General features: G+C 36.4%; 2 protein-coding genes and 1 pseudogene across 2 annotated transcripts; 2 read left to right on the top strand and 1 right to left on the bottom strand.

Annotated features, from left to right (window-relative positions):
• The first annotated feature begins 3,682 nt into the window (after window positions 1-3,682).
• On the top strand, window positions 3,683-13,653 carry LOC143561994 (tRNA (guanine(26)-N(2))-dimethyltransferase 2-like). The gene is made up of 8 exons (XM_077049928.1): window positions 3,683-3,937; window positions 4,014-4,101; window positions 4,184-4,305; window positions 4,392-4,531; window positions 4,619-4,691; window positions 4,780-4,868; window positions 4,960-5,051; window positions 13,586-13,653. The coding sequence occupies exons 1-8, from the start codon at window positions 3,695-3,697 to the stop codon at window positions 13,651-13,653; spliced, it is 915 nt and encodes a 304-aa protein (XP_076906043.1). The 5' UTR covers window positions 3,683-3,694.
• Window positions 13,654-13,943: 290 nt separating this feature from the next.
• LOC143561980 (transcription factor MYB59-like) lies at window positions 13,944-16,148 on the bottom strand. Its single transcript, XM_077049916.1, has 3 exons — window positions 15,270-16,148; window positions 14,817-14,946; window positions 13,944-14,720 (listed from the first exon to the last, which is right to left on the bottom strand). Exons 1-3 carry the CDS (start codon window positions 15,406-15,408, stop codon window positions 14,339-14,341), a joined length of 651 nt encoding a protein of 216 aa, XP_076906031.1. The 5' UTR covers window positions 15,409-16,148; the 3' UTR covers window positions 13,944-14,338.
• Window positions 16,149-18,602: 2,454 nt separating this feature from the next.
• On the top strand, window positions 18,603-19,871 carry LOC143561993 (scarecrow-like protein 3 pseudogene; annotated as a pseudogene).
• Window positions 19,872-24,443: the final 4,572 nt, after the last annotated feature.

The following is a 24,443-nucleotide window of genomic DNA, read 5'->3' as shown; positions in this document are numbered from 1 at the left end:
CCAAAATATGAATTTCTTTATAAAATACCATGTCCGAGTACTCCCCGAGTACATCCCGCCTAGACTGAGTACTCCCCCGTATGATATCAATTAAATCAATTTATGTATAATGATACAAGCATAGATGTAATATATTTTTTCTATATACATTATGTATTGTTTTATTTGTAACTTAATTATTTAGATCAACCCGTGTGTTACACCAAATTCAAATTCACCATGGTGAGTTTTAAGAACTTTAAGAACTCAATTTTGAACCACACATTTAATTAAATGTTACGAAATATGTGGCTGAGATAAAATTTAATTAAAAAATGAAGTAGGAGAGATAATAAATATTTTTGATAATTACACAAGTTTAAACGTTAGTTACACATGTGTAAAAAGTTGATTCGGTGTGTAAAAATATACCGTAATTTTTTGTACATCACTTACACTTACGTATTACGCATGTGTAAAAAAAGATTCGAAAAATAAAATTGTTACGTTGAGTTCTTTCGAGTTCTTAAAACTCAAAGTGGTTCTCAAAAGAAATCAATCCTACCTATATATATATACCGTAATTTTTTATACATCGCTTACACTTACATATTACGCATGTGTAAAAAAGATTCGAAAAAAAAAATTTGTTACGTTGAGTTATTTCGAGTTCTTAAAACTCAAAGTGGTTCTCAAAAGAAATCAATCCTACCTATATATATATATATATATATATATATATATATATATATATATATGATTGATTTCTTTTGAGAACCACTTTGAGTTTTAAGAACACGAAAGAACTCAGCGTAACGATTTGTTTTTTTGATTTTTTTTACAAATGCGTAATATATGTAAGTTACATACACGTAAAAAAATTACAGAAATTTTTTTACGCACCGAGTCGACTTTTTACACATGTGTAACGGACGTAAAAGTTAGTGTAACTACTTACATATTTATTCTCTCTCATACTTTGACTTTTTTGCCAGATTTAATGACATATTTCAATCCATTTAATTAAATGTGTGGTTCAAAATTGAGTTCTTAAAGTTCTTAAAACTCACAATGGTTCTTAAAATAACCCTCCCCTATATATATATATATATAGGTATATGATAAATTTTAGACAGAATTACAAATTTTGTCCTTTAAAAAAAGCCAAATTACGGTTCGTGTCCTTTTTTTAGTTTCCTTGCAGGCGATGTCCTTTAAACATTTTTTTCCTACACGTTATGTCCTTTACGCTAACTGGGTTAGAAAAACTCAGTTAAATACCCTCACATGAGGCGCATATGAGGGCATTTTTGTCTTTTCGTCTGTACTGCAAATTTATAACTTACAAAATCCCAAAACCTACCACCAACCCCAAAACCTGCAAATCCATTATCATCCCAAATTCAAATCAAACCAAAACCCAACCATCTCCCCATTCCTCAATCCAAATTCAAATCAAACCAAAACCTGGCCGTACACCTCGGCCAAACTATCGAACTCGTCGGCGTTATATTCTCCGGCGAGATTTGGTTCAAACTCGTAGGAATCGTAACGGCCGATCTGGGTTTCAACGGGATCCACATTACACTCCCCATCCGCCGTCCTCATCGTCTTCCCCGGGATTGAAGGTTGAAATTACACTCCGGGATCCACATTACACTCCGGCGGCGCCGCCTTTATGCCGGTACACGTAACCCTAATCGGGACCTTCTTACTCTTGAACGCCAAAACCGTCCCGTCGCGACGTCCACGCCGTTGGAATCGAACGATACGGTGACCGGATCGTAGGAGAACGGGTCTTCTTGTTAGGGTTTCGAGCGGTAATAGTGAATTTGAATTTGGTGTTGAGTTTTTTGGATGGAGATAAGCTAAATTGTGACACGTGGAGTGACAATACGTGGTTGAGGACGGTAGACGTGGTTGAGGACGTTGCGGCGGCGATGAGTAGTAGGATAATGACGGTGAAGGTGATCCAGAGACAGCATGAGCAGCAGATGGAACGATTGCGGCGGGGTTGAGGACGGTAGACGGGACGAGAGTGGTTGTAGAGTTAGGCTTTGGTGGCCGGAATGATGGTGGTTACTGGAGGTTGAACGGTGATGTGAAGGTGGGTGTTGATGGTGGGTTTGGTGGTGGTGGATGGCTTCTGGAAGAAAGATAGTCTTATACAAAATTTTTGCAGGTGTAGACGAAAAGACCAATATGCCCTCACATGCGTCTCATGTGAGGGTATTTAACTGAGTTTTTCTAACCCAGTTAGCGTAAAGGACATAACGTGTAGGAAAAAAATGTTTAAAGGACACCGCCTGCAAGGAAACTAAAAAAAGGACACGAACCGTAATTTGGCTTTTTTTAAAGGACAAAATTTGTAATTGGGCCTAAATTTTAAATAAACCTAAAAATTAACTTTTTAGGTGACTCTATTAAAATATTTTAAATATGATTTTCTTTTCCCAATTAGTAATACTCCGAGAAAAAAAAAACTATTTGGAAAATTGTAAAATAGGGTTTGCATTTTGCAGTTTTGCAGATACTTTATAAGCTGCTCAACTTGAATGCTTCTCTTTCTCTTTCTTTCTTTCATAAACTCTACCCTTTCATAATAACATCTTATAAATATCTTTCAGCATCACCTGCCGTCGTTAAACCACCACCACCTCCCGCCGCCGCCGCAACTACAAGAAGAATCTTATTATTATTATTATTATTAAAAATGGGTAGCAGCGTCGAGGAGACAAACACAGGGGAAGAAACAACCATCCACCAGCCGCCTTTTGATCTGAGTGACTACACCGTTATCAAAGAAGGTGAAGCTGAGATTTTAATGCACAAGAAGAATGAAGTCTTCTACAATAAAGCCCAGGTTCATCTTTTACCCAATTCATCACGTATTGTTGAAATTTGATGTTGTGTCTTGTGGGTATGGTGTATTATGTTTAAATTTAACTTCTTTTATTGGTTAAGTTAATATGTGAATTGGGAATGCTTTGTTTTGATGGTAGCTGCACAATTGCTGGATTTGGTACATCAATGGCTACTAGGGTTGTTTTCTTTTTTTAGAATGTATGATTTTTATGAATTCAAGAATCATTAATTTGGTACACGTTGTTACCTTTTTAACCACTAGCGATCAATAGGGATTAATCGGATTGGAGTTTTGCATGTTGTATTTAAAAATTATATAAACCACACACACACACAATTTTTCAAAATTTTTTATATAATTTTTCAAACGCATTGGATTAATAATATTGAGTTTTCAAATACTTCAAAGATTTTGATCAATTTAGACTACTTTTGACAGACTTTGATTGAAATTTGACCAATTTGGATCGGCTTTGACCGACTGCCGGTTATTGGGTCCGATTAGCTGAAATTGAATCGGTCACTCGCCGATTACTGATTTTTACAACAGTGATTGTACTTAAGAGAGGTACAAACATTTGATTTCAAAATATAGTTCCTGTTTATTTGGTACAAACATTTGATTATCAGTTCATTTTTTATTACAGCTTCTTTTAAAATGATTATTTCACCCCCAAGTAATTGGATATATAGAATTTGTTTAACTTTTTTACCTAAACACTAGAAACTGCATATATTTGATTTGTGAACACCATAATATAGATACTTTAGACTTGATTATTCAGAATTGTATCATTATTGATAAGTTCTAACGTCACATATATCTGAATATCACGTCAATAATAGAGACATGTCAATTGCGGTACTGAGGACATTTATTAAAAAACGGAAAGAAGAACACGATGCATATATATCTAAAAAGATGAATAAAGCGTCAAAGGTACCAGAAAACCATGATTCTAATGGAATCTCCAATGGTGAAGGTGAATCTTTAAAAGAGATACCCGAAGGTGAACCGTGTAACAATGGTGACGAACCCGAGAAACCACTAGAGAGAAAAAACCCAGAACTAAAACCGCCACGGGTTCTCGAGGTTCTAATCGTTTTTCTTTCTTTTAATATTTTGATATTTAAGAAATATTAATGTAAGGTTAACTTTGGATTGATAGGCTTTGTCAGCTTCGGGACTAAGAGCTCTCAGATATGCACGCGAAGTGGACGGGATTGGACAAGTTGTAGCATTAGATAATGATAAAGGTGCATTGTTGTTGTTATTTTGTTTTTTGAGATTAATCATTGTGCATTTTGCATATTGATATTTATTATTGGTTTCGTGCAGCATCTGTTGAAGCTTGCAGAAGAAACATAAAGTTTAACGGTTCGGTTGCGAGTGAGAAAGTGGAATCAAATCTTGCTGATGCTCGAGTTTATATGCTCACTCATCCTAAGGAATTCGATGTGGTATGGATACGTGGTTATAATATAATTAATCAAATATATTATTATAAGTTCATAACCAGAAATAATAATTAATTTGTTGATTTCAGGTTGATCTTGATCCGTATGGTTCACCCTCGGTGTTCCTGGACTCTGCGGTTCAGTCAATTGCAGATGGCGGGTTGCTTATGTGCACCGCAACAGATATGGCAGTTTTATGTGGTAGCAATGGAGAAGTCTGTTATTCAAAGTATGATTTTATATTCTTTTTGCCTTTTGAAATACCTGATTGTTAAAAGACATTTATGCCCTTATCTAATGCTAAAATCGTTGCTAGATACGGTTCATACCCTTTGAGAGGAAAATACTGTCATGAAATGGCCTTGCGGATTGTCCTTGCATGCATTGAGGTACTTCATATATCGTATTTCTTAATAAAATAACAAAGCAATTAAAATGGTCTTATATATGTTTTGTGTTTTTATAATCTTTGTGCAGAGTCATGCAAATCGGTACAAGAGATACATTGTCCCAGTGCTATCCGTTCAAATGGATTTTTACGTTCGTGTATTTGTTCGAGTTTTCACGTAAGCATCCTTCATGCCAGTAATTATCAAGTTATGCTATTGTGACAGTTTTAATATTTATCATATATATCGACTTGTGAAAAAAATTCAGTTCAGCAAGCGCAATGAAGAATACACCACTTTGTAGGTTCCCAGCCGGATCTACACGGAATATCTCGTTCTACGTAGGTGCGGAATCCCTACGTAAGACGTTACGAGCGTAGAAGACGATACGATTAAACACACGTTACAATAAACAAAGAAACGTTGTATTGCAACTGTAAACACGTGATACAATGATCACACAAACTCTCTGACTCGTTACAACTCGATTAACAACTTCTTCTACATTCCGCCGTAACCTAATCTATATATAAGACGACAACTTCGCCTGGCATGTTCAGGCGAAGTTGTTCCTAACTTCGCTTGTCTAACAAGTTCGCCTATATCAGCGAACTTGTTAGCTAACTTCGCTTAATACAAATACAAAACATTACTAACTCGATTACAGACACTAGACACTGAACTACTGACATCATGCACCAACAGACTCCCCCTTGGCAGTAGCTTCATATCTTTATCTTCAAACACGTGTCTTGTAATCTTCAATCTTTTATCTTCATCTTTAAGCATGCACTCCTTCTCGTACGCATACCGAAACAACTCTTTGATATTTCCTCGCTTCGTCTTTCCAAGCAGGAATATAAAATATTTTCTTCTCATTCAGCACCTGCAGATCCGCTTGAGACAAGTTCACTAGATGCATCGGATCATACACTCTCAGCAGCTCTTGTTCATCTTCGTCTTCCATTACTGCCTCAGTTGTTTCACAATCTACATACCACCACTTCAGATCTTTCAGCACATCCTTGGGCATTAATTTCATCGGTACTTCTTTCAAACACCGGATCGGTTTATACTTCATAATCATCCAAGGCTTGCCATCTGCTCTCAATCCTCTATCTTTGTCTTCAATAAGTTTTCCCTTTTGTGGTTTCAACAGCTCAAACTTCTTATCTTTAATACTTTCCTTCCAAACAATCTTCCCAATGACTCTAGCCATATTATCATCACTTCGGTTTATCAACCCCAATCTGGCTAAGTCTTTCACTTCACATTCTGGCAATGTATTCAATGATCTCAACGTCCTTTTGAAGTACTGAACACCATCATATATCTTAATCACAAAGAGCCTCAACTGCTCATCATATATCCAGCATATAACCCCCTTCTTTGATTCAGCATAACCTCTAATATTGTAACTCTTCTTAAACATAGTAGGGACCGCCAGTTTCTTCGTTTTTACAAACCACTGAGCATAGCCTTCTTTCCATCTTGGCTGCTCTTCCCATTCTGTCTCATCACTTCCAATCTCTTTACTCATATCTGCTTTATCCACTTCCGGAATTTCATGCTCAATATTCTCCTCTACTATCTCTCCCTCTTCAATCTCATTATCAATAACAATCTCAGCTGCAATCTTCTCTATCTTTTCAATCGGTAATACATCATCATCACCACCTACATCACCTACAAACTCATCATCCATCTCCTCAACGTCCACGACCACCACCTCATCACCTGTACCGCCCGCCGCACTTGTTGACTCCCCCTGAGCTGTGGAAGTCCCAAGAGCTTGTTCAGTTCTTGGCAACTCTCCACCTGCACCTTTCGATGCATTGGGATCATCGTCTCGTTCATTTCGCTTCTTAGTCCTCAGCTCATCGCCTTTACAGCTCGTCTCCCCCTGAGATGCCAAGAACTGCTTCAAAGCATCAATGATTTTGCCATGTTCTACCAGCAGGGATGACTGTATCTGATTTTCTGTAACGAGGCGCTGAATAGCATGGGTCTGGATAAGATTCACCCTTGATTGTTCTGCCACGACCCGTTCAAGTGCTGCTATTCGTTCTGAGTCTGATAAGGTTGCATCGAAATCAAACCTCAGATGTGATATATCTTGAGTGTACTGAGGAGGGATTTCCAATGTAACTGGGACCTCAGAAGTAGGCACAAACGTAACCGCATGTGGCATCGTCACTGACAACCCTGTAGTCGCTACAACCGTTGACTCAATAAATCTTGCCACAACCTCCGTTGGAGTAAGAGTTGGAGGCGGCAACGATACAATCTCCGGAGCCGATAGTTGGAATGAAATGGGTGGGAGGCCAAATGAAGATGAAGTAGCCACCACGGGAACATCCGTGGCGCTTGGCCTTGTCACTTGCAACGATGAAGGAACTATACTCATACCGGACAGTGCGGGTGGATTGAAACGTACCACCCTTGAGCTCTCACCAGCTCCCGTACCTGCACCTGTCCTGTCCCTTCTTGATCTGCGAACCAACTGATGAACTTCTTCTTCATAATCTAACTCGCTGTCATCATCGGTTCTCTTTCTTTTCCCCTGAATCCGTTCTTGGGTTACCAAAATTCGTCTCGCTTCATCCACTTCATCATCAGAATCAGAATCAGCCACCGTAGTAGCTGTCCTAGTAACATTCACACTCGAAACTTGTGCAACCGAGACCTGTACATTTTCCTGAGGATCAACCCGCTCCATATCAAAAAATCCTTGACCACCAAACAGTGCATCAAGGTCTACATTTTCTTCTGGTGACACAACAGGAGCAGCAGGTATAGCTTGAGGTGTTCCTGCCTGTTGTGGTTGAGGATCCCTAAACTCGTCCCCACGAGCAGGAACATACTCTGGGTTGATCAAGTACCCGAATAGTGGAGTATGTCGAGGACGGAGCTCAGGTTTGCTCCTCGCACTGGATGATCTGCATTGAGCGAAGATCCTTTTATTCACACTTTCCACATATCTGATTGGGCGACGCTGAGGTAACGTGGGAGCAACATGATTCAAGATCATTTGGAGGAATCTTGGATACATGAGAAATCTCTCACGCGCCATCGCTCTTCTTTGTCGATCTATCTCGTAAAAGACCATCTGACTAAAGCTGTAACGCTTATTGTAAGTCAGAGCAGTCATCGCCGACTGCATGGTCGCGCCCATACCATCAGTACCAGCCTTTCTCCCCGACATGCATACTATCATTACGTGCATGAGAAAGCGCCACTGGTCTAGCAAGAACCCCTTGCGCCTCTGAGTATCCCCCAAGGGACCAGAGTATCCCATCCTTAAAAACGCACCATCTCGGAATGGAGCTACAAAATCTGTCGGATCATCTCTTGTTTCATCTTCGAACTGTAAAGCCATCCGGATCTGTTCAGATGAGAACTGAACAATCTGATTATTAACCGTTGCACGCATCACCGGGGGCTCGACACGACAGTCATATTCCACGGTCTGCCAGAAATCTTCAATGTTCGGCAAAGATATCGGCAGAGTTGTGGTAATCGCGTGGAATATACGCGAGCGAAGTAAAAATGTGATAATCTTTCCTCGAGTATTATTAGGGCTCGGTACCCTCCTTCCTCGAGTATTATTAGGGCTCGGTACCCTCTTTCCTCGAATATTAGTAGGGTTCGGTTCCCTAGTTCTCGAATATTAGTAGGGTTCGATTCCCTCTTCGTTACCATACAACCATACATCATACCTCGAGTATTATTAGGGCTCGGTACCCTTTCCGTAACCATACAACCATACATTATCATTTCTTTCTTTTATTATCTCTATCACGTTCATACACATAAACATATATAACATACTTTCCTTATACATAGCGTTACAACCTGACAGTACGTGCAATATCCGAAGATCGTTCACGTATCATCAAGCAATCATTCATACATTTCACATTATCCACATAAGCATACACTTATCTCTTAGGATAAGCGTATTAACAAACATATTGAGTATGCACACAGCCCCGAAAACATAACACATAAATGGGGCTAGAAACTCACCTGAACACGGTTACGTTCACCGTTAATCGTAATCCCTTTCTTCAGTTGTGCACGGCTGACTGTATAACAAGTATACGTATCAATTAACCATCACTTCTCATAATGTATTTCTATCTTTATATGACCCACAACGAACGGGGGTCCGGGGGCAGCGCCCCTGGCAGCGGGGTCTAGGGGCGGCAGCCCCTAGCAGGGTCCAAGGGGCAGAGCCCCTGGCTGGGGTCGAGCTGCCAGGTCAGCTTGGAAAAATTTTATTTCCATTAACTGTCTTAACACATTTTTCATTAGATTTTTAATTTGTTTTCTAAACGAACTTGGCTTTTGGCGAAGTTACCATTTAGGCGAACTTGGCTTTAGGCGAAGTTACCATTTAGGCGAACTTGGCTATAGGCGAAGTTACCATTTAGGCGAACTTAGCTTGCAGGCGAAGTTCATCAGGCGAAGTTCATCGCTTTGAAGGCGAAGTTGCCCAGTTACAGGCGAAGTTGCCCAGATCAGCCGCTGTTTGGTTTCTAACCAGCTTTTTGGGCGATTTTAACACCCTTGTTATGGTTCAACATCACCCACTACGCTTCACGACCATTTTCGGTCATATCTACGCTAAAAAGCTTGGATATTTAAACTTTAAAGATCAAGAATCATACATTTTTGGGCTTGTTTGGATCTCGTTTACTTGCTAGCACACTAATCGCTCTCTCTCGGACCTGCCCGATTCTTCCCTTGGCTCGGCCGGCCGGCGAAGTTAGTGTGGTATGTGTGTGTTTTGAAAGTGTGAAAGGATAAGATGGAAATGAAGATATTTTGGGTTTAGGGGATATTTATATCCCTTAGATCCCATTCTCATTTAACCCATCTTAATTAATCCAAGTCCATGGTCCGCTCCTTCCCCGACATTAATCAATCACGCGAAATCACTAAACATAACTTCCTTTATTCATCATTAAAATTTTAGGATGTTACAAAATTGCAATAAAACCAACGAATCAGCGCGTTTTCAACACGTTACAACTCGTTTTAACAGCAAAAGCTCTTTTAAGCGATTTTTTTCAGTTCGTTTAAGCACTTAACAACTCGTTTAAGCGATTTTTCAGTTCGTTTCAGCACCTAACAGCTCGTTTAAGCGATTTTTCAGTCCGTTTCAGCACCTAACAGCTCGTTTAAGCGATTTTTCAGTTCGTTTCAGCACCTAACAGCTCGTTTAAGCGATTTTCAGTCCGTTTCAACACCTAACAGCTTGTTTAAGCGATTTTTCAGTCCGTTTCAGCACCTAACAGCTTGTTTAAGCGATTTTTCAGTCCGTTTCAGCACCTAACAGCTCGTTTAAGCGATTTTTTAGTCTGTTTCAACACCTAACAGCTCGTTTAAGCGATTTTTCAGTCTGTTTCAGCACTTAACAGCTTGTTTCAGCACATTTTGACCAAAATGGGTTGTTTTGGTTCGGGTCGGAACAGGTTAGGATCAACAGGTTCGGGTCAAAACGGGTCCGAGTCGAATGGGTCCAGGTCGGAAAGGTAAAAATGGGTTTCAGGTCGGTTCGTATGCATATGAAAGAGTTGAAAACCAGTAGCTAAGCTGCGTATGATCATCTTATGGAAAGAAATCTGAACCTGTTGACCCTAACCTAAAACCCGTTTTGACCTTTCCGACCTGAACCCATTCCGAACCGGACCCGTTCTGACCCGAACCTGTTGACGCTAACTCGTTCCGACCCGAACCAAAACAACCAATTTTGGTCAAAACGTGCTGAAACAAGCTGTTAAGTGCTGAAACGAACTGAACAATCGCTTAAACGAGCTGTTAGGTGCTGAAACGAACTGAAAAATCGCTTAAACGAGCTGTTAGGTGCTTAAACGAACTAAAAAATCGCTTAAACGACCAGTTAGGTGCTTAAACGAACTGAAATATCGCTTAAACGAGCTGTTAGGTGCTGAAACGAACTGAAAAAAACGCTTAAATGAGCTGTTAAGTGCTGAAACAAACTGAAAAAAATCGCTTAAACGAGCTTTTGCTGTTAAAACGAGCTGTAACGTGTTGAAAACGCGCTGATTCGTTGTTTTATTGCAATTTTCCGAACTTTTTTTGCAAATTTTCAGAATTTTAAAATTATATTTCTCATTTTTACTAGTTTTCGCAACTTTCAAAAGTTATTATGCAAAGTAAAAACATTGAAAACTTAAAAAAAATACCTAGATTACCTGCTATCCAGATAAAATATATAGGATTGGAACAAAAATGAAAGTTTAATGACCTGATTATAACAAATTTTTTTATCAGTGACCTGATTGGAACAACTTTCAAAATTGGTTACTATTTTATGGAGTAATCCCTTTCTAGTACGTGTAGTGGAGGGCTACAAAATTGTGCGATTTGTGTCATGTGTCACCCAGTCAGCAAATGGGTGATTTTGTTTTAGTGGTGTTGTAGCCTAATACTAGGGCTCGCCGCTCGATGCATGTTCGTCGCTCGCTCGAAAATCTCTCGAAAAATGCTAGTTCGATTTCCGCTTGATTTGGAAACGAACCGATAGGATCGGTTCGATTTGAAAACAAGCCAAGCACGAGCAAAGCTTCGCTCAGTTCGGTTCGTTTTGTTTTGCTCGAATTATTTTTTTAGTTAGTAAAATTTATATATAATATGTATTTATATAATATACAAAATTTTAAGGATTTTTTAATTTTTTACTTTGGTGTTGACTTCAAAGTTTAATTTAAACCCTAGTCACTTGTACAATACTTTCAAAAATCCACTTTTCCATAAACTTTCATGTCATTATATCGTTCAGTACTTCAATTACACATTTGAAAAACTAGCTACTGGTTCTCGTTACACTTGATACACGGACTATTTTTTCTATTGTTAGGTGAAAATATCGACTAGATATCTTCACTGAGCTTATTATGTACGTTTTATAACTAACTTTGAGATTTAGACATATTAGAGTTGGAACTATACATTTATTTAGTTGACAGTTTTGAATTAATGATATTTTGGAGTTTTAGAATTTTAAATTGAAAATTTTGTACGAAACCAAGCAAAACCAGGCCGAACCAAGCCACTCGATTTAAAACCAAGCCAAGTTCAAGCATAAAAATATCGCTTATTTCTTTAAATTCAAGCCGCTCGGTTCGGCTCGGTTTCAAACCAAACCAAGTATGAGCATGCTTGCGTTCGGTTCGGTTCATGAACAGCCCTACCTAATACACACACACATATATATATATCACACACAAACGTATAATAATAAAACAACATCATGCGACAACTGCATGCCCCCCCCCCCCCCTTCACATTTCGCCCATTTGTAGCCCGGGAGAGCGATGTTTCCCCAACTTGTCGCCCCAAAATTTAACTTTGTCGCCCCTTTCTCCTTACCACTACGCATATCCTAATGGACAAGTTTGTCCCTAACTTACATGTTATAGAAGGTGTACCTTATACATTACAAGCTGTAAATTACCTAACATGTAGGTGTCTTAATTTGCATGTGTCTCATGTGTTATATATAATATAGATATAGAATAATTTATCATAAAAAAAAGGTTTGGTATTAATGTAACGTTTATCGTTTTCATTTTGAATTTTAATTACCAAAATATGTAAACTCCATTTTTCGTTTGTGTACACGTCAACCATCGAATCCCTACTAGGGCATTGGTAAAAAGAGGCATGATACAAGTCTATACGAACCCATCTAAGGACAAGGTTAACGTCTAATTTGTTCATTAAATTGTTTATGTTGTATCTAATTGTATAGATAACTTATAAATCGACAAATGGCTAATTTAAGGAGATTAAACAACAATAAACGGCTAACAAGTGAACCCAAATTCAACATCATTGATGCATATTAAGTGAACCCAAATTTCATCATTTTGAGCCCTGGTTTTGGTGTTTTAAGAGTATTCCCCAAGTTTAACAATCTTTTTATATATTTGGTATGTATTGTAAGAGTGAGTGAGACCGTATTTTTTTTTTTTGTATTTGTTTATGCATCTAAGTTTTATCATTTTTATTTTAGTTTTTAAGATTTCGTAAAGGTTTTTAATAATCTAACTTCTATCAAAAGATAATATTTCGTTTTTTATGTTTTATTCCGGATCATAAGTACACTTTTTGTACCTATTTAGACTATTTATAAGGGCAAATTTTTTTGGTCTGATACAACTTGAACTTAACTAGATTTTTAATAACTTTTACAAGTTTATCTTGCAACAATATTGATTTCAATTAATATTGTTTGAATTCTTTAAGTTTTTGTTAGTACTTCATTATGATTGCCAATATGTTATTGTCAATGGAATTTTGTTTTTTCTAACCGCGTATGGATCACGTCATATACCCAAATGAGCGTTCTTAAGATTAGATGTCAATCGTCCATACTGATTTTAACACTTCAAACCAGACTCACTCAGAACCATTATCAAGGAGCAAACCCACGACATGAGAAAACACACTTGAGTCAGGCATCTAACCTGACACCTTAAGATCTCAAACCTTAACCATCACCCTCATGTCATTAGACCAGAGGACCAACTAAAAATATTGTTTTATTTAACTAATAAAACATGCAGTTTTTACTTAATTTATGTGAATTGGCATGTATAGTTAATTAAATATGATTTACAAAACTCAATATTAAATTTGTGGAGTAAGGAAATGTTGTCGGGAAACTCGTGGTCCAACGTCTAGTTTTAGTTGAATATTTATATGTTAAACATAAATGATCATTGAATATTTATATGTAAAATAGATAGATATAGTTCCAAATATGTACAAAATCAGTTCTCTCTTTCAGTCTGCACCATGTGAAAAATCAATATATAGGGATTTTTATTGCCTGAAACTGTTTGATGCATGTGTTACAGGAACTGCTGGTAAGGTACAAGTAACTAGCATGACAAAACTCGGAGTTCATAGTCAATTTCAATCTTAGAATTGGATCAAAGGAGATACGGGTTGAAAGGACCCCGCACTTTTTTCTAATTTATGCGTTATCTGTAATAACAAAAATCGATTCTTTGTCGACATGACAATAGAAATAAAATGTTAGTCAAAATTAGTTTATATTGTTGCATATGGACAAAACTTTCTTCCCAAACAAAGTATTATAGTTTTGATAATTATGGTTTAATTTCTAAAACAAACTAAAGATGAAACTGAAGTCACCTTAAACATCATATAATCCAATATCAAATCGAAAATGACGTTATATTTACACTAGAAGTTCAAAATAGTTCGGTAACCTGACTCAATCTGACAAAAAGAATTTGACAACATGAATGGATAAACAATTTGTATCAAATATGGATAGACACACGAAGGTTGAAAATTTGTGTCATGTGTAAAAGAAATTCTTGATTATGTAACTAGATCAAAGCAAGCTAGCTAGGTGCTTTTCTTGAACCAAAAGCTCTAATAAAACTCAGTGTCATGCATGGTGATTGACAAATTTATTTTACTACTTTTATACAACAATTCAAGCCAAAAAATAAAATCTATAATCTGAATCATGCATATAGAATCTTCAGATTTTGAAAATTTCTATGTGCTATGAGTTAAAAACATGGACCAAATGATTGTTCCATCACATCTTGGTTTGGATGATCACGATCAAGGTTTCACATAAAGCAGCTCCATAAGCTGTCATCAGATACGTTATCCCACCATCTTGCAACATCTTGAGCCGTCACACGTGAATTTTGTTGTTGTTGCCCGTTGGTTACCGACTGGCATTTGAGATCAGCAGTGGTTTCTATGAGTCCGGCGTGGGGTGGTTGATCAGTGATCATTCCTACATCATACACTTCTGATTCTGAAGATGTGGAGTTATTCATTGTGTCTTGAAGTTTTTGGTCTTGATAATCGTAGCTAAATTGAGCTTCATATTTTTTATTTTTTGTGCCTTGCGACGGCTTTCCTTTCTTCTTGAAATGAGTTCTCCAGTAGTTCTTTATTTCATTATCCGTTCTTCCCGGTAAATATCTAGCTATCGTAGACCATCTATGTGTAACAAGACATATGAATACGGTTTTAAAGATCATGAAATAAGTTTAACAATTATTGAAAGAAGTATAGATAGAGATGAAGATGGATTACTTGTTTCCCCATAAAGCATGAAGTTCTATAATGATGCCTTCTTCTTGCGGTGATAGTTGGCCTTTCTTAAGGCCAGGTCGTAAGTAATTCACCCACCTTAACCTACAACTCTTCCCGTTCCTCTTCAAACCTAAACATCAAAGACAAAATCAAGATTAAAAGCCGAAAAAGGAACTAAAGAAGTAAGTTAAGATAATCTCGCCCAGGATATCAAGCGCGAATCCGACAATAAACAAAGTATGCATGTGTAGGTACAACTGCCTTGTTATCTAGAGTCATTAAATGCTCTATAGAAAACATTCATGATATGATTACAACAAGTTAGTTGCAGATACCTGTGCATCTCTCACAAAGCATGTGTTTCCAACAAAGTATGCATGTTTTCTTTTGATATTTAAGTAGCATAATATTTTAAAAAATTAAAATTTTCAAAACTTGAAATCTAGATTATACCTGAGCAACCAGCAACTGAGCTCCATCTTCCTTCTCCATGCAATGCAACATAATCCATAAGCAACTTATCCTCTGTGGGTGTCCAAGGTCCCTTCCTCCACCCGCCGTCCGCCACTCTCCATCCCATCAAGCCGTCCATTTTGCTCTTTTCCACTTATATAGTCTCTTGTCTCCAATTCATGCAACACAATATGCTCTTTAACTTGGAACACCTCCTTTATATATATATATATATATCCTCAAGCTAGCATCAGCAAATTTGGTGCCCCTTTAAAAAATATGGTGATCTCACAATCTTGATGACACTACCTTTTATTTATATTCAAATCTAATATGGGATCTTATAATTTATTAACTAAAATATCTCTCAAATCCTGCCTAGCCAGTTGGGATCCAGCAAGTGTCCTTATTCCTTACTACTTAAAACAACAAAGAAAACATTCCTGATATGATGACTACTTAGCCATGCTTAAGTCATACTTACAATGATAACACAGAATCTAAAGGAGAGCATTGTTTTAATATTAAAACTTAAAAAACTAACATAGTGGTTGTTGGTGTCTCCTTGAAAACAGCCCATGTCCAATCCCTGGATAACATATGTTGATACACGTAACATGTCTTCTTTTGTTGCTATTGATCTTAGCGTAGAAGAACCTTCTAGTTACTATTTCGGGTGGTGGAACGTTAGAATATTATAAAGGTGACGCGTCAGCCCATCGACACATGTTGTGGTGCTTAGTTAATTAGCAGTCTTTTGTACTATTGAAGGCAATTTTTAAAGGTGTAGGTCATTAGTTTAAGTGATTATATGCTAATTTGGACAGTGATGTGTAACACCTAAACTATATATTAATCAAAAGCTTTCCCGATGAAGAATGGGTGTTAGCATTATTAATATTATATGATCAGATTCGTAATTCTTTATTTGATTCTATGTACGTCAAAGGTGGAATGAATTTGGTCAGTTTCTTTTTGAACAACTTAATTAGAAGTTCCCCTTCAAACTTAAACGGCTTAAAAAGTGTCTACGTGGATTCGCAAGACGTCGAAGATGGTTACACGTGATTGAATCAACGGTTGAAACTTTGTCCTGGTGTTTTAGGTACATTAAGTAAAGAAAATGACCTTAATTTAGCTTTCTTCATGTATAAAGATATTATGGTTTGAAAAGCCAGCTTCTAGAATTTGTTCTTTCTTTTAGTTTTAATGCAAGGTTATGAGAATCTTGATGGCTTCCCACAAAAGCTTTAATTATAAGCAAGAATGGTATGAATTATTGAAGTTTTTCTGGAGGTAGAAAGGTGTATGCATAAGACTTCAAATCTATTTTATGTAGTAAGAAAAGAATCATGTTGTTGTTGAAGGTTTAACTAAAATAGTAATAGCATAGTAATCATCATTAAAATAGAAAGTGACTCTCTTTGGCATGTTAAACGGTTGTAATTAAAGTTCAATCCTATCAAACTTTTTTCGGTTTTAGTTCAAATTCAAGTTAAAATTTTTGGGTTGAGTTTGTACTTGCGGGGTATACCTACACCACGGAGCGTTAAAGCTAGGCAAAGGTTAACAAACGGGACGTCATTTTTTTCATGGGTTAAGGGGTGTTAAGTACAATATTAATTAAAATGTTAACGAGATTTAAAATCCTCTACACTAACACATAATAATTTAAATATTTTTTTAGATTAAATTGAGAGGGTTAAGTGGGGCTAAACCATTTTCTTTAGGTGAAAAGGAGTCAAGTGGGTGATGTTACGCCTATGTAAAGTTAAGGAACATGAATGCAGTGACGGATATATATACCACATAATTTCAGGGGGTGGTATAAAGATTATCTTAACCGTACATTAAGAAAAATACTTTTTTATTTGTTTTGCGAGTACGGAAGCCTGGTTATTCGTTTCGGACGTAGGAGGTCTAGTTACACATTTTTTTTCGTATTGGGCCTGGTTAAGCATTACGTGAATGCACCGGTGCCCGATAATGCGTTTTGCTCGTATAGGCACCCATTTACGCGATTCAAGCGCCCTGGGCTTGGCTTCACGTTACCCGCGTACCGCCTGCCTGGTAAAACGTTCGGCGTGAAACATGCAACCGTTCGGGTGCCTGTTTCGAATGAATCTGCGTCCGGTAACATGTTTCGCATGTGCCTTTGCCCGGCTAAATAAGTTGGTCTTTTAAGTTTTAAATATATAGTAGGCTTTTAATTATCTTTGGCTTTTAATAAAACTTTGAAATGTAAGTTTTGGGGTTTTAAAAGTTTTAGAGAGGTAGCTTAATATAATTTAAGGAGGGTAACGTAAAGAAAAATAATTCTACTTCATCAGAAAAGTTAAGAGATAGCGAACGCTGCTCCTGCCTTCAAGCTACACCGTCCTCGTATGAATGTATACCCATGACCTAAAACATTATAAATCTCAAGGTATAGAAAAGCATATATGTCTTAATTCTCTTCGCTACCATCTTTTTTAATGTTTAATTACCACTGGAATTTGCAAGTGTCACGAGAGTACAAAACAGCACATGCTTAGTTTTATTTCTTTTTATTACGTACAACATATTAACAATTTCCACTTGTCTCTTTTCCACGATTTGAATTATTATTTGTACTAATTGATATGAGAGCCACAAAACAACATTATATTAACAATTTCCTCTTGTCTCCCTTTCACATGTGATTCAGGTTTAATTTCGGTCTTTAAAATTTTAAAATTCAATTAACTTTTATGTAGTTATTATTATCTTTTTGAAAAATAATATCATAAAATCTAAAATTGTTTTTTATATGACTAAAATATTACTATATAAATTTTTATAACATAGTTATAACTGGTCACCACCACATTTACATTTTATTATATATATTGGCCGTCTAACCACAACTATTATTTCACTTTCTCCCACTCTTGAATATGTGGTTTCATTGCTTAGATAAAATAACATATTCGGTAAACTATTCATTTGGCATTACTCATTTAACATTATAGGTAATGACTAAGGTTACAAAGTGGCATGATTCTATCAACCTTACCCCTAATTTTATTAAATTAATGCTAAACTTACTACAATCCCAACATAAGTGCCAAACTTCAACCCATATTCCCCTACTCCCACATTTTGCCCGGCACTTGTCTTAAATTTGGCCCCTTTTCCCACCTCTACGTAAACACCCAAACACTTAGTTTTTGTTTCATACTACCCTCACAAACATTTATTTAACATAGCCCCATTAGCAACATTCAAACTTCACTTCAATTTTGGTTTGTATTGATTTGTACAATCATCTGTTTTAAGTCTTGAATTTTACTCTTTGGTTTGTGAAATCCATCAATGAGTTCGTCATTTCCTTCAATGAAACCAGACGTGACCCTTTCATTAATTACACCATCCTCTAATCCTTCACACTCGTTTAAGCCGGAAGAACGAAGTGTCAAGCTCATCCAACTCTTGCTAACGTGCGCCAACCATGCATCTTCCGGCAATATCCACCGCGCTGACACGTGCCTCCGTCGTATATCGCAGTTGGCGTCGGTCACGGGTGACTCCATGCAACGGTTGGCCGCTAGGTTTGCTGCTGCACTGGCAAACCGGATAATTAGACGTTGGCCCGGGGTTTATAGGGCTCTAAATCACTCAGAGACCACGAGCCCAAACCTAGGTTGGGCTCGTGAAGCTCACTCTATGTTTCCCAAATCATTTCCTTACATGACATTTTCCTATGTTGTCTTGACCCAAACCTTGGTTCAAGCTATGTCTTGGGACCGGGTGATCCACATAATCGATACGGGTTCCGGTGATCCACAACTTTTGGCTCAACTTTTAGCTAAGCTTTCTCAAGGCCCAATGGGCCCACCCGAGGTGAAGATCACATGTGTAAGTGATAACAAAAAGTTACTAGATGATTTGGGCATAATCCTTAGGAAAGAGGCTAAAAGCTTGGATATGACATTCCAATATAACCCTCTAAATGTCACTATATTGGACCTTACACAAGACATGCTTGACATAAGGCCCGGTGAAGCCTTGGCATTTGTATCAATATTAAATCTTCATGTATTATTGGCGGATGATGATCACGTTGACTCGCACTTCAAGGTCAATGTAAACAAAGACCCAATAACAGAAAATAAAAGGTTTTCAAAGTTCTTAAAAATGCTACGCTCGATGTCACCAAAACTAGTATTATTAGTTGAACAAGAGTCGGATCACAACTTACCATGTTTGGTGGACCGTGTTGTCGAGGGGTTACATTATTATAGCGCGGTTTTTGACTCAATTGATACTACCTTTACCATGGGAGAGATCTCGGGTGAGGATCGGGTCAGGCTTGAGGACATGGTCGGGAAAGAAATCTTGAACATTGTTGCATGTGAAGGGTTAGAGAGGGTTGAGAGGCATGAAAGAATAGCTAAGTGGGCTACTCGACTTTCACGGGCCCGGTTCAGGCCTGTGAACTTGTGGCTTGAGGCTATGGAGGAAGCCCAACAAGTAATAGAGGCTTGTGGGCTGGTTGGTTATAAAGTAGTTACTAACAGGCCCGGTTTGATGATTTGTTGGCATGATCGGCCCATCTATTCAATTTCGGCATGGATTATTTAATTATATGAGGCGATTAATGAGGGGATTATTACTTATAAAAAATAAATGATTCACTATGGTTGTTGATTAATATGTCAATCATTCACACCTGTATTGTATAAAGATGTTACTTGTATTTTTGTTAATTTTTTAAATAAAGTTGTTCACCAAACCTAAAAATATATAAACATTTCTCAATGCACATGTGTATATTAAACTATTTGAGATACTATATTCGTACTGAGCATATGATATATTGAAATTATATTTTGATGTTTTCAGAATATTTGAAAATTTTATGTCTTGTATAGAATTGTTATACATGCATTGATTTTTTTTTGGAACGACCAACTAGGTGATGCTGGGTACTTCGTACGCGGCCTCCATTGGCTAAAGGTAGCCCGAGCCGGCCACGAGTCTGGACGGACGAAGCTCCTAGCGGTCCACCTATTGAGGAATTCCACGGATAAAACCCGACCCCCACGCCCGCCAAATGACACGACAGCGAGGAGCCGGTAAAACCGGGTGAGATCAGGACTCGAACCCTGGCAAGCCAGGGTCATCCCTCATATCTCCCATATAAATTGATGATAGTAAGATTTAAACCCCTTACTTCTCACTAATAAAGTGAATGTTCTATCGTTGAATCACATCTACTTTATGTTATCCATGCATTGATGCATATTTGTGTATCTTATTTGTGTGTATTCTTGATTTTTAGTATGCATGTGAGACTTGTGAGAGAAAATACTATAGGGCAAGAAAATTAATCAGTATTTTAATTTTATAGTTTTGCTTAATATAAATTCATATTTTTGTAAGGGGTAACTTTACACAATGATAATCAAATTTCCTAAGTGTCTTACTAACATTTCATTTTCTAAAATCATCTATCTTTAAATTATATAGAAAAATTCCAATAAAAACACTTAATTTACCTTCACATCACATTCTAAAAAATAGAACCATGAGTTAGAGAAGTTAGAGCATTCATATCTTTTTTCCAAACCATATTAAGAAAATTCTTAAAATAATCTTTTTATAATGAGAGATTTCATATTTAACCTTATTTTTGAAAACTTTCCTAAAATGTCTCTCCCAAAACTCACGGAGCTGTGACATTTGGGTTTGTGCCGTGAGTTTACGCTAGCCAGAAATATTATGTCACGTGTATGATGCCTGACCCCACCTGTGATATTTCACGAAAATCCGTCTGATCCGTGAGTTTTGATACCAAAATCATCTCATTGAAACAATTTTCTTCGTGATGTTTACCATGCTTTTGTCTCCTTCATGAGATTTTGAAAAAGTTTGAATCCACTTTATTCCACCATTGATTCACCATCACCACATGAAAACACCACCCTACCCTATATGGGTAAGGTGCATGACTTCATTCCATGACAAATGTTTGTCACACAAAATTGATTCATTGTTGACAATTCAATCAATCAATCAATCATACCCAGTGAAGTCCCACTAACAGCAAAACTATAAGCAGTGACGACCCAAGGTTTTTAGAGGCCTCAAGCTAACTATCAAGTCGGGGCTTTTCTTTTCCAAAATTTTTAAGTATAAACCCTCCTCCTTTATCCGGGCTTGGGACCGGCAATAATAAACCAAACGTTTATAGTCGGCGGAGTTAATAAAAAAATTTTAAGTTATTTCGGGTCGGTAAAAAAAATATTTATATGAAATTTATTTTTCTAGCTTTAGTAGATGCAAATTGTTTAATGAAATAATCATAATCAATTTCTCCTATAAAGGTCTTCTCAATAGACAAAAGAGCTAAACCATTTAATCTTTCTTGTGACATTGTAGATCTTAAATAAGTTTTTATCAACTTTAATTTAGAAAAACCACGTTCTGCAGAAGCAACGGTCACATGAATAGTTAACACAATTCTATAAGCAATATAAGCATTCACTAAAGAATCAAACTTTTTAATATAATTTAATATGTTTATAGGTGTGTCAGATTCTATATCTATCATATCCCTTAGCATTTTTAGTTCTTGAAATAAATCTAAACCATCAATGTCTACCTTGTCATCATGTTTCAAAAAATTCTCAAGATTAATACACTTCTTTTTAAAATTTCTTCATCGAACGATTTTAACTTTTCTATACTAAACAAAAAACCTAAAATAGTTTCAAACTCTTTAAATTGATTAAATCTACTTGTGAGTGAAGATATAGCTTGATCTACTATGTATAAGAAATAATCAGTCCTAAAACATTCGATAGGAGTTTTTAAAGTTTCATTATCAGTATTTTGATCAAACTTTTTATTTCTACGAATAATATGTTTCCCACGAAAAACAGGTTCAATACCACTATCTAGACATATTTGTTTAGTTGCGGTCATGGCCTTTTCAAATCCCTCCTCTCTATAAGTTTTAAAAAGACAAATAAGTTCATTTAGTTGTTTTATAGCATCATCAATACACATATCTTTTTCTTGCAAGTTTTTACTAACTATATTAATAGCAAACAGAATATCATACCAAATAACCATCGCTAATAAAAATTCAAAATTTTCAAAATGTACCGTAGCTAAATTTTTAGCATAATCTTTAGTTTTAAGATCAGTACTATCCTCATATAAATCCAATAATGCTTCTCTTATTTGCGAAGCTTGAAACCTAATTGCTTTAATACTTTCTAATCGACTTTCCCAACGTGTTTGTGATAATGGTTTAAGAGTTAAATGTTTTACATTATCTAGTAAAATATTCTATCTTTTAGTGGATGATGCGAACAAACAATAAACACGTTGTAATACACCAAAAAAATCCTCAGCATTGTTACAAGAGATAGCCATATCAGAAATTACTAAATTTAAATTATGACAACCACATGGTGTGTAAAATGCTCTAGGGTTAATATCTAACAATCGTTTTTGCGATGTTTTCCCTTCATATTCGATCCATTATCCTAACCTTGTCCTCTAATATCATTTACATCAAGCCCTAGATTACTAATTTCTTTAACAATAGCATCAAAAAGGCCTTTACCACTTGTATCATCTACTATTAAAAATCCTATATAATATTCATTAACTTGAATAGGAGTTGATGAAACATCTACACATCGTAAGACAATGGGCATTTGTTCTTTGTGACTTACATCGGGAGTGCAATCAAGTATAACTGAAAAATATTTAGCTTCCTTAACCTTTTTAATAATTTTAGTTTTTATTTCATTTGATAACAAACAAATCAATTCGTTTTGCATTTTGTGTCCAAGGTAATGATTATGAATTTCATTGTCTTTTATGCGTCAAATATGCTCTTGCATTATTAGATCAAATTCCGCAATCATCTCGATAATAGCTAAAAAAATTACCATTATTTTCTTCATAATTTTTTTCATTCTTCCCACGAAATGCTATATTCTTTTTACCAAAACTCTTTACAACGGTAAGTATTCTTATTAGCACGTTTCTCCAATGTTCTTTATCTTTATTTATTTGATCTTGAGTTTGTTTATCAATTGTTTTTATTTTTCGCCAATCTTATCTCTAATTCCATCCATGTTCTCATATTGACAATATGCGCATTACCTAATTCATGTTCTTTTAATTTGGCACTAAGATTTCTCCAATCATTACTACCTTCATATGCTAATTTACTTATACATTGATTCACATTGAATAACTTACAACAAAAACAAAATGCTCTATCTTGTTCTATAGAATAAACCAACCATTTTCTTTCTATTTTTTCTCCATTTGGTAACTTTCGGATATAAAGAGAAGTATTAAAGCTTCTTGAATATTCATCTTTTGGAAATTTGTAACCATAAATTTTTACCGGGCCTTTTTCTACAATTAGATCCCTTAAATTACTATTGATATTATTCCATTGACTTGGGTCAACAATATTTGGAGGTTCTTTAGCTTCATTCTCATTTGGAAGTTTATCATCATTTATAGGTTCATCGTCACTTGTTAACTCATCAATTGTAGGCTCATTATTTGTAGGTTGTTCGTCATTTGTAACTTCATTACTTATAGATTGTTCGTCATTTGTAAAGTCATTATCTATAGAATGATCGTCATTTGTATATTCATTGTTTGAAGTTTTTGGGGATGTGAAACATTTTAAAATAGCTCCTTTTTGTGATTGAACTAAAGCCTCCCTTTTAAGTCTTTTTTGTTTTTTTGCATAACCGCATTCGTATGTTCGGTGTCGGTGTGACATTAAGTCAAATTCTATTCTAATACAAATACACAATTAAGCACAAATGTCAAGTAGGCTAATAGGGCAATAGGCTGAAATCTAAAATTAACCTCAACAGTAAACCGTCAAAACAATTAAAAATCTAAACAAGCAAACAAACAATAGGGCAATAATCAGGCTGAATTAAAAGTTTAAAACTAGCCGATTGGTTTACTGATTGCAGAAGCCAGAAAGCTTAGGAAGTTAGTCAGTAACTGATTGCGGTAACTGGTTGCACAGAGGCCAGCCGATTGTCTGTTTCGTCAGTCGTCACGGGCTCACAGTCGATGTTGTATGGGGATTTCGAATTCGCCAGAGTCCGTCAGTAACAGATTGTTGTATGTCTGATGGATTAATCGGCATCAAGGTTT

This window comes from Bidens hawaiensis, unplaced genomic scaffold (genome assembly GCF_021521415.1).
Source record: "Bidens hawaiensis isolate Kalapana, Puna unplaced genomic scaffold, B.hawaiensis_p1.1 tig00020892_1, whole genome shotgun sequence".
NCBI lineage: Eukaryota > Viridiplantae > Streptophyta > Magnoliopsida > Asterales > Asteraceae > Bidens > Bidens hawaiensis.
Note: the sequence above shows the minus strand (reverse complement) of the source record. Positions and strands in the feature narration are given on the sequence as shown.

Coding starts and splice junctions, on each gene's coding strand:
- LOC143561980 (XM_077049916.1), bottom strand. CDS start 15,408: ATGGACGGCTTGATGGGATGGAGAGTGGCGGACGGCGGGTGGAGGAAG. Junction 14,947..15,269: donor CTCAGTTGCTGGTTGCTCAG/GTATAATCTAGA, acceptor TTTGATGTTTAG/GTTTGAAGAGGAACGGGAAG. Junction 14,721..14,816: donor CATGCTTTATGGGGAAACAA/GTAATCCATCTT, acceptor TGTTACACATAG/ATGGTCTACGATAGCTAGAT.
- LOC143561994 (XM_077049928.1), top strand. CDS start 3,695: ATGTCAATTGCGGTACTGAGGACATTTATTAAAAAACGGAAAGAAGAA. Junction 3,938..4,013: donor AACCGCCACGGGTTCTCGAG/GTTCTAATCGTT, acceptor TTGGATTGATAG/GCTTTGTCAGCTTCGGGACT. Junction 4,532..4,618: donor GGAGAAGTCTGTTATTCAAA/GTATGATTTTAT, acceptor AATCGTTGCTAG/ATACGGTTCATACCCTTTGA.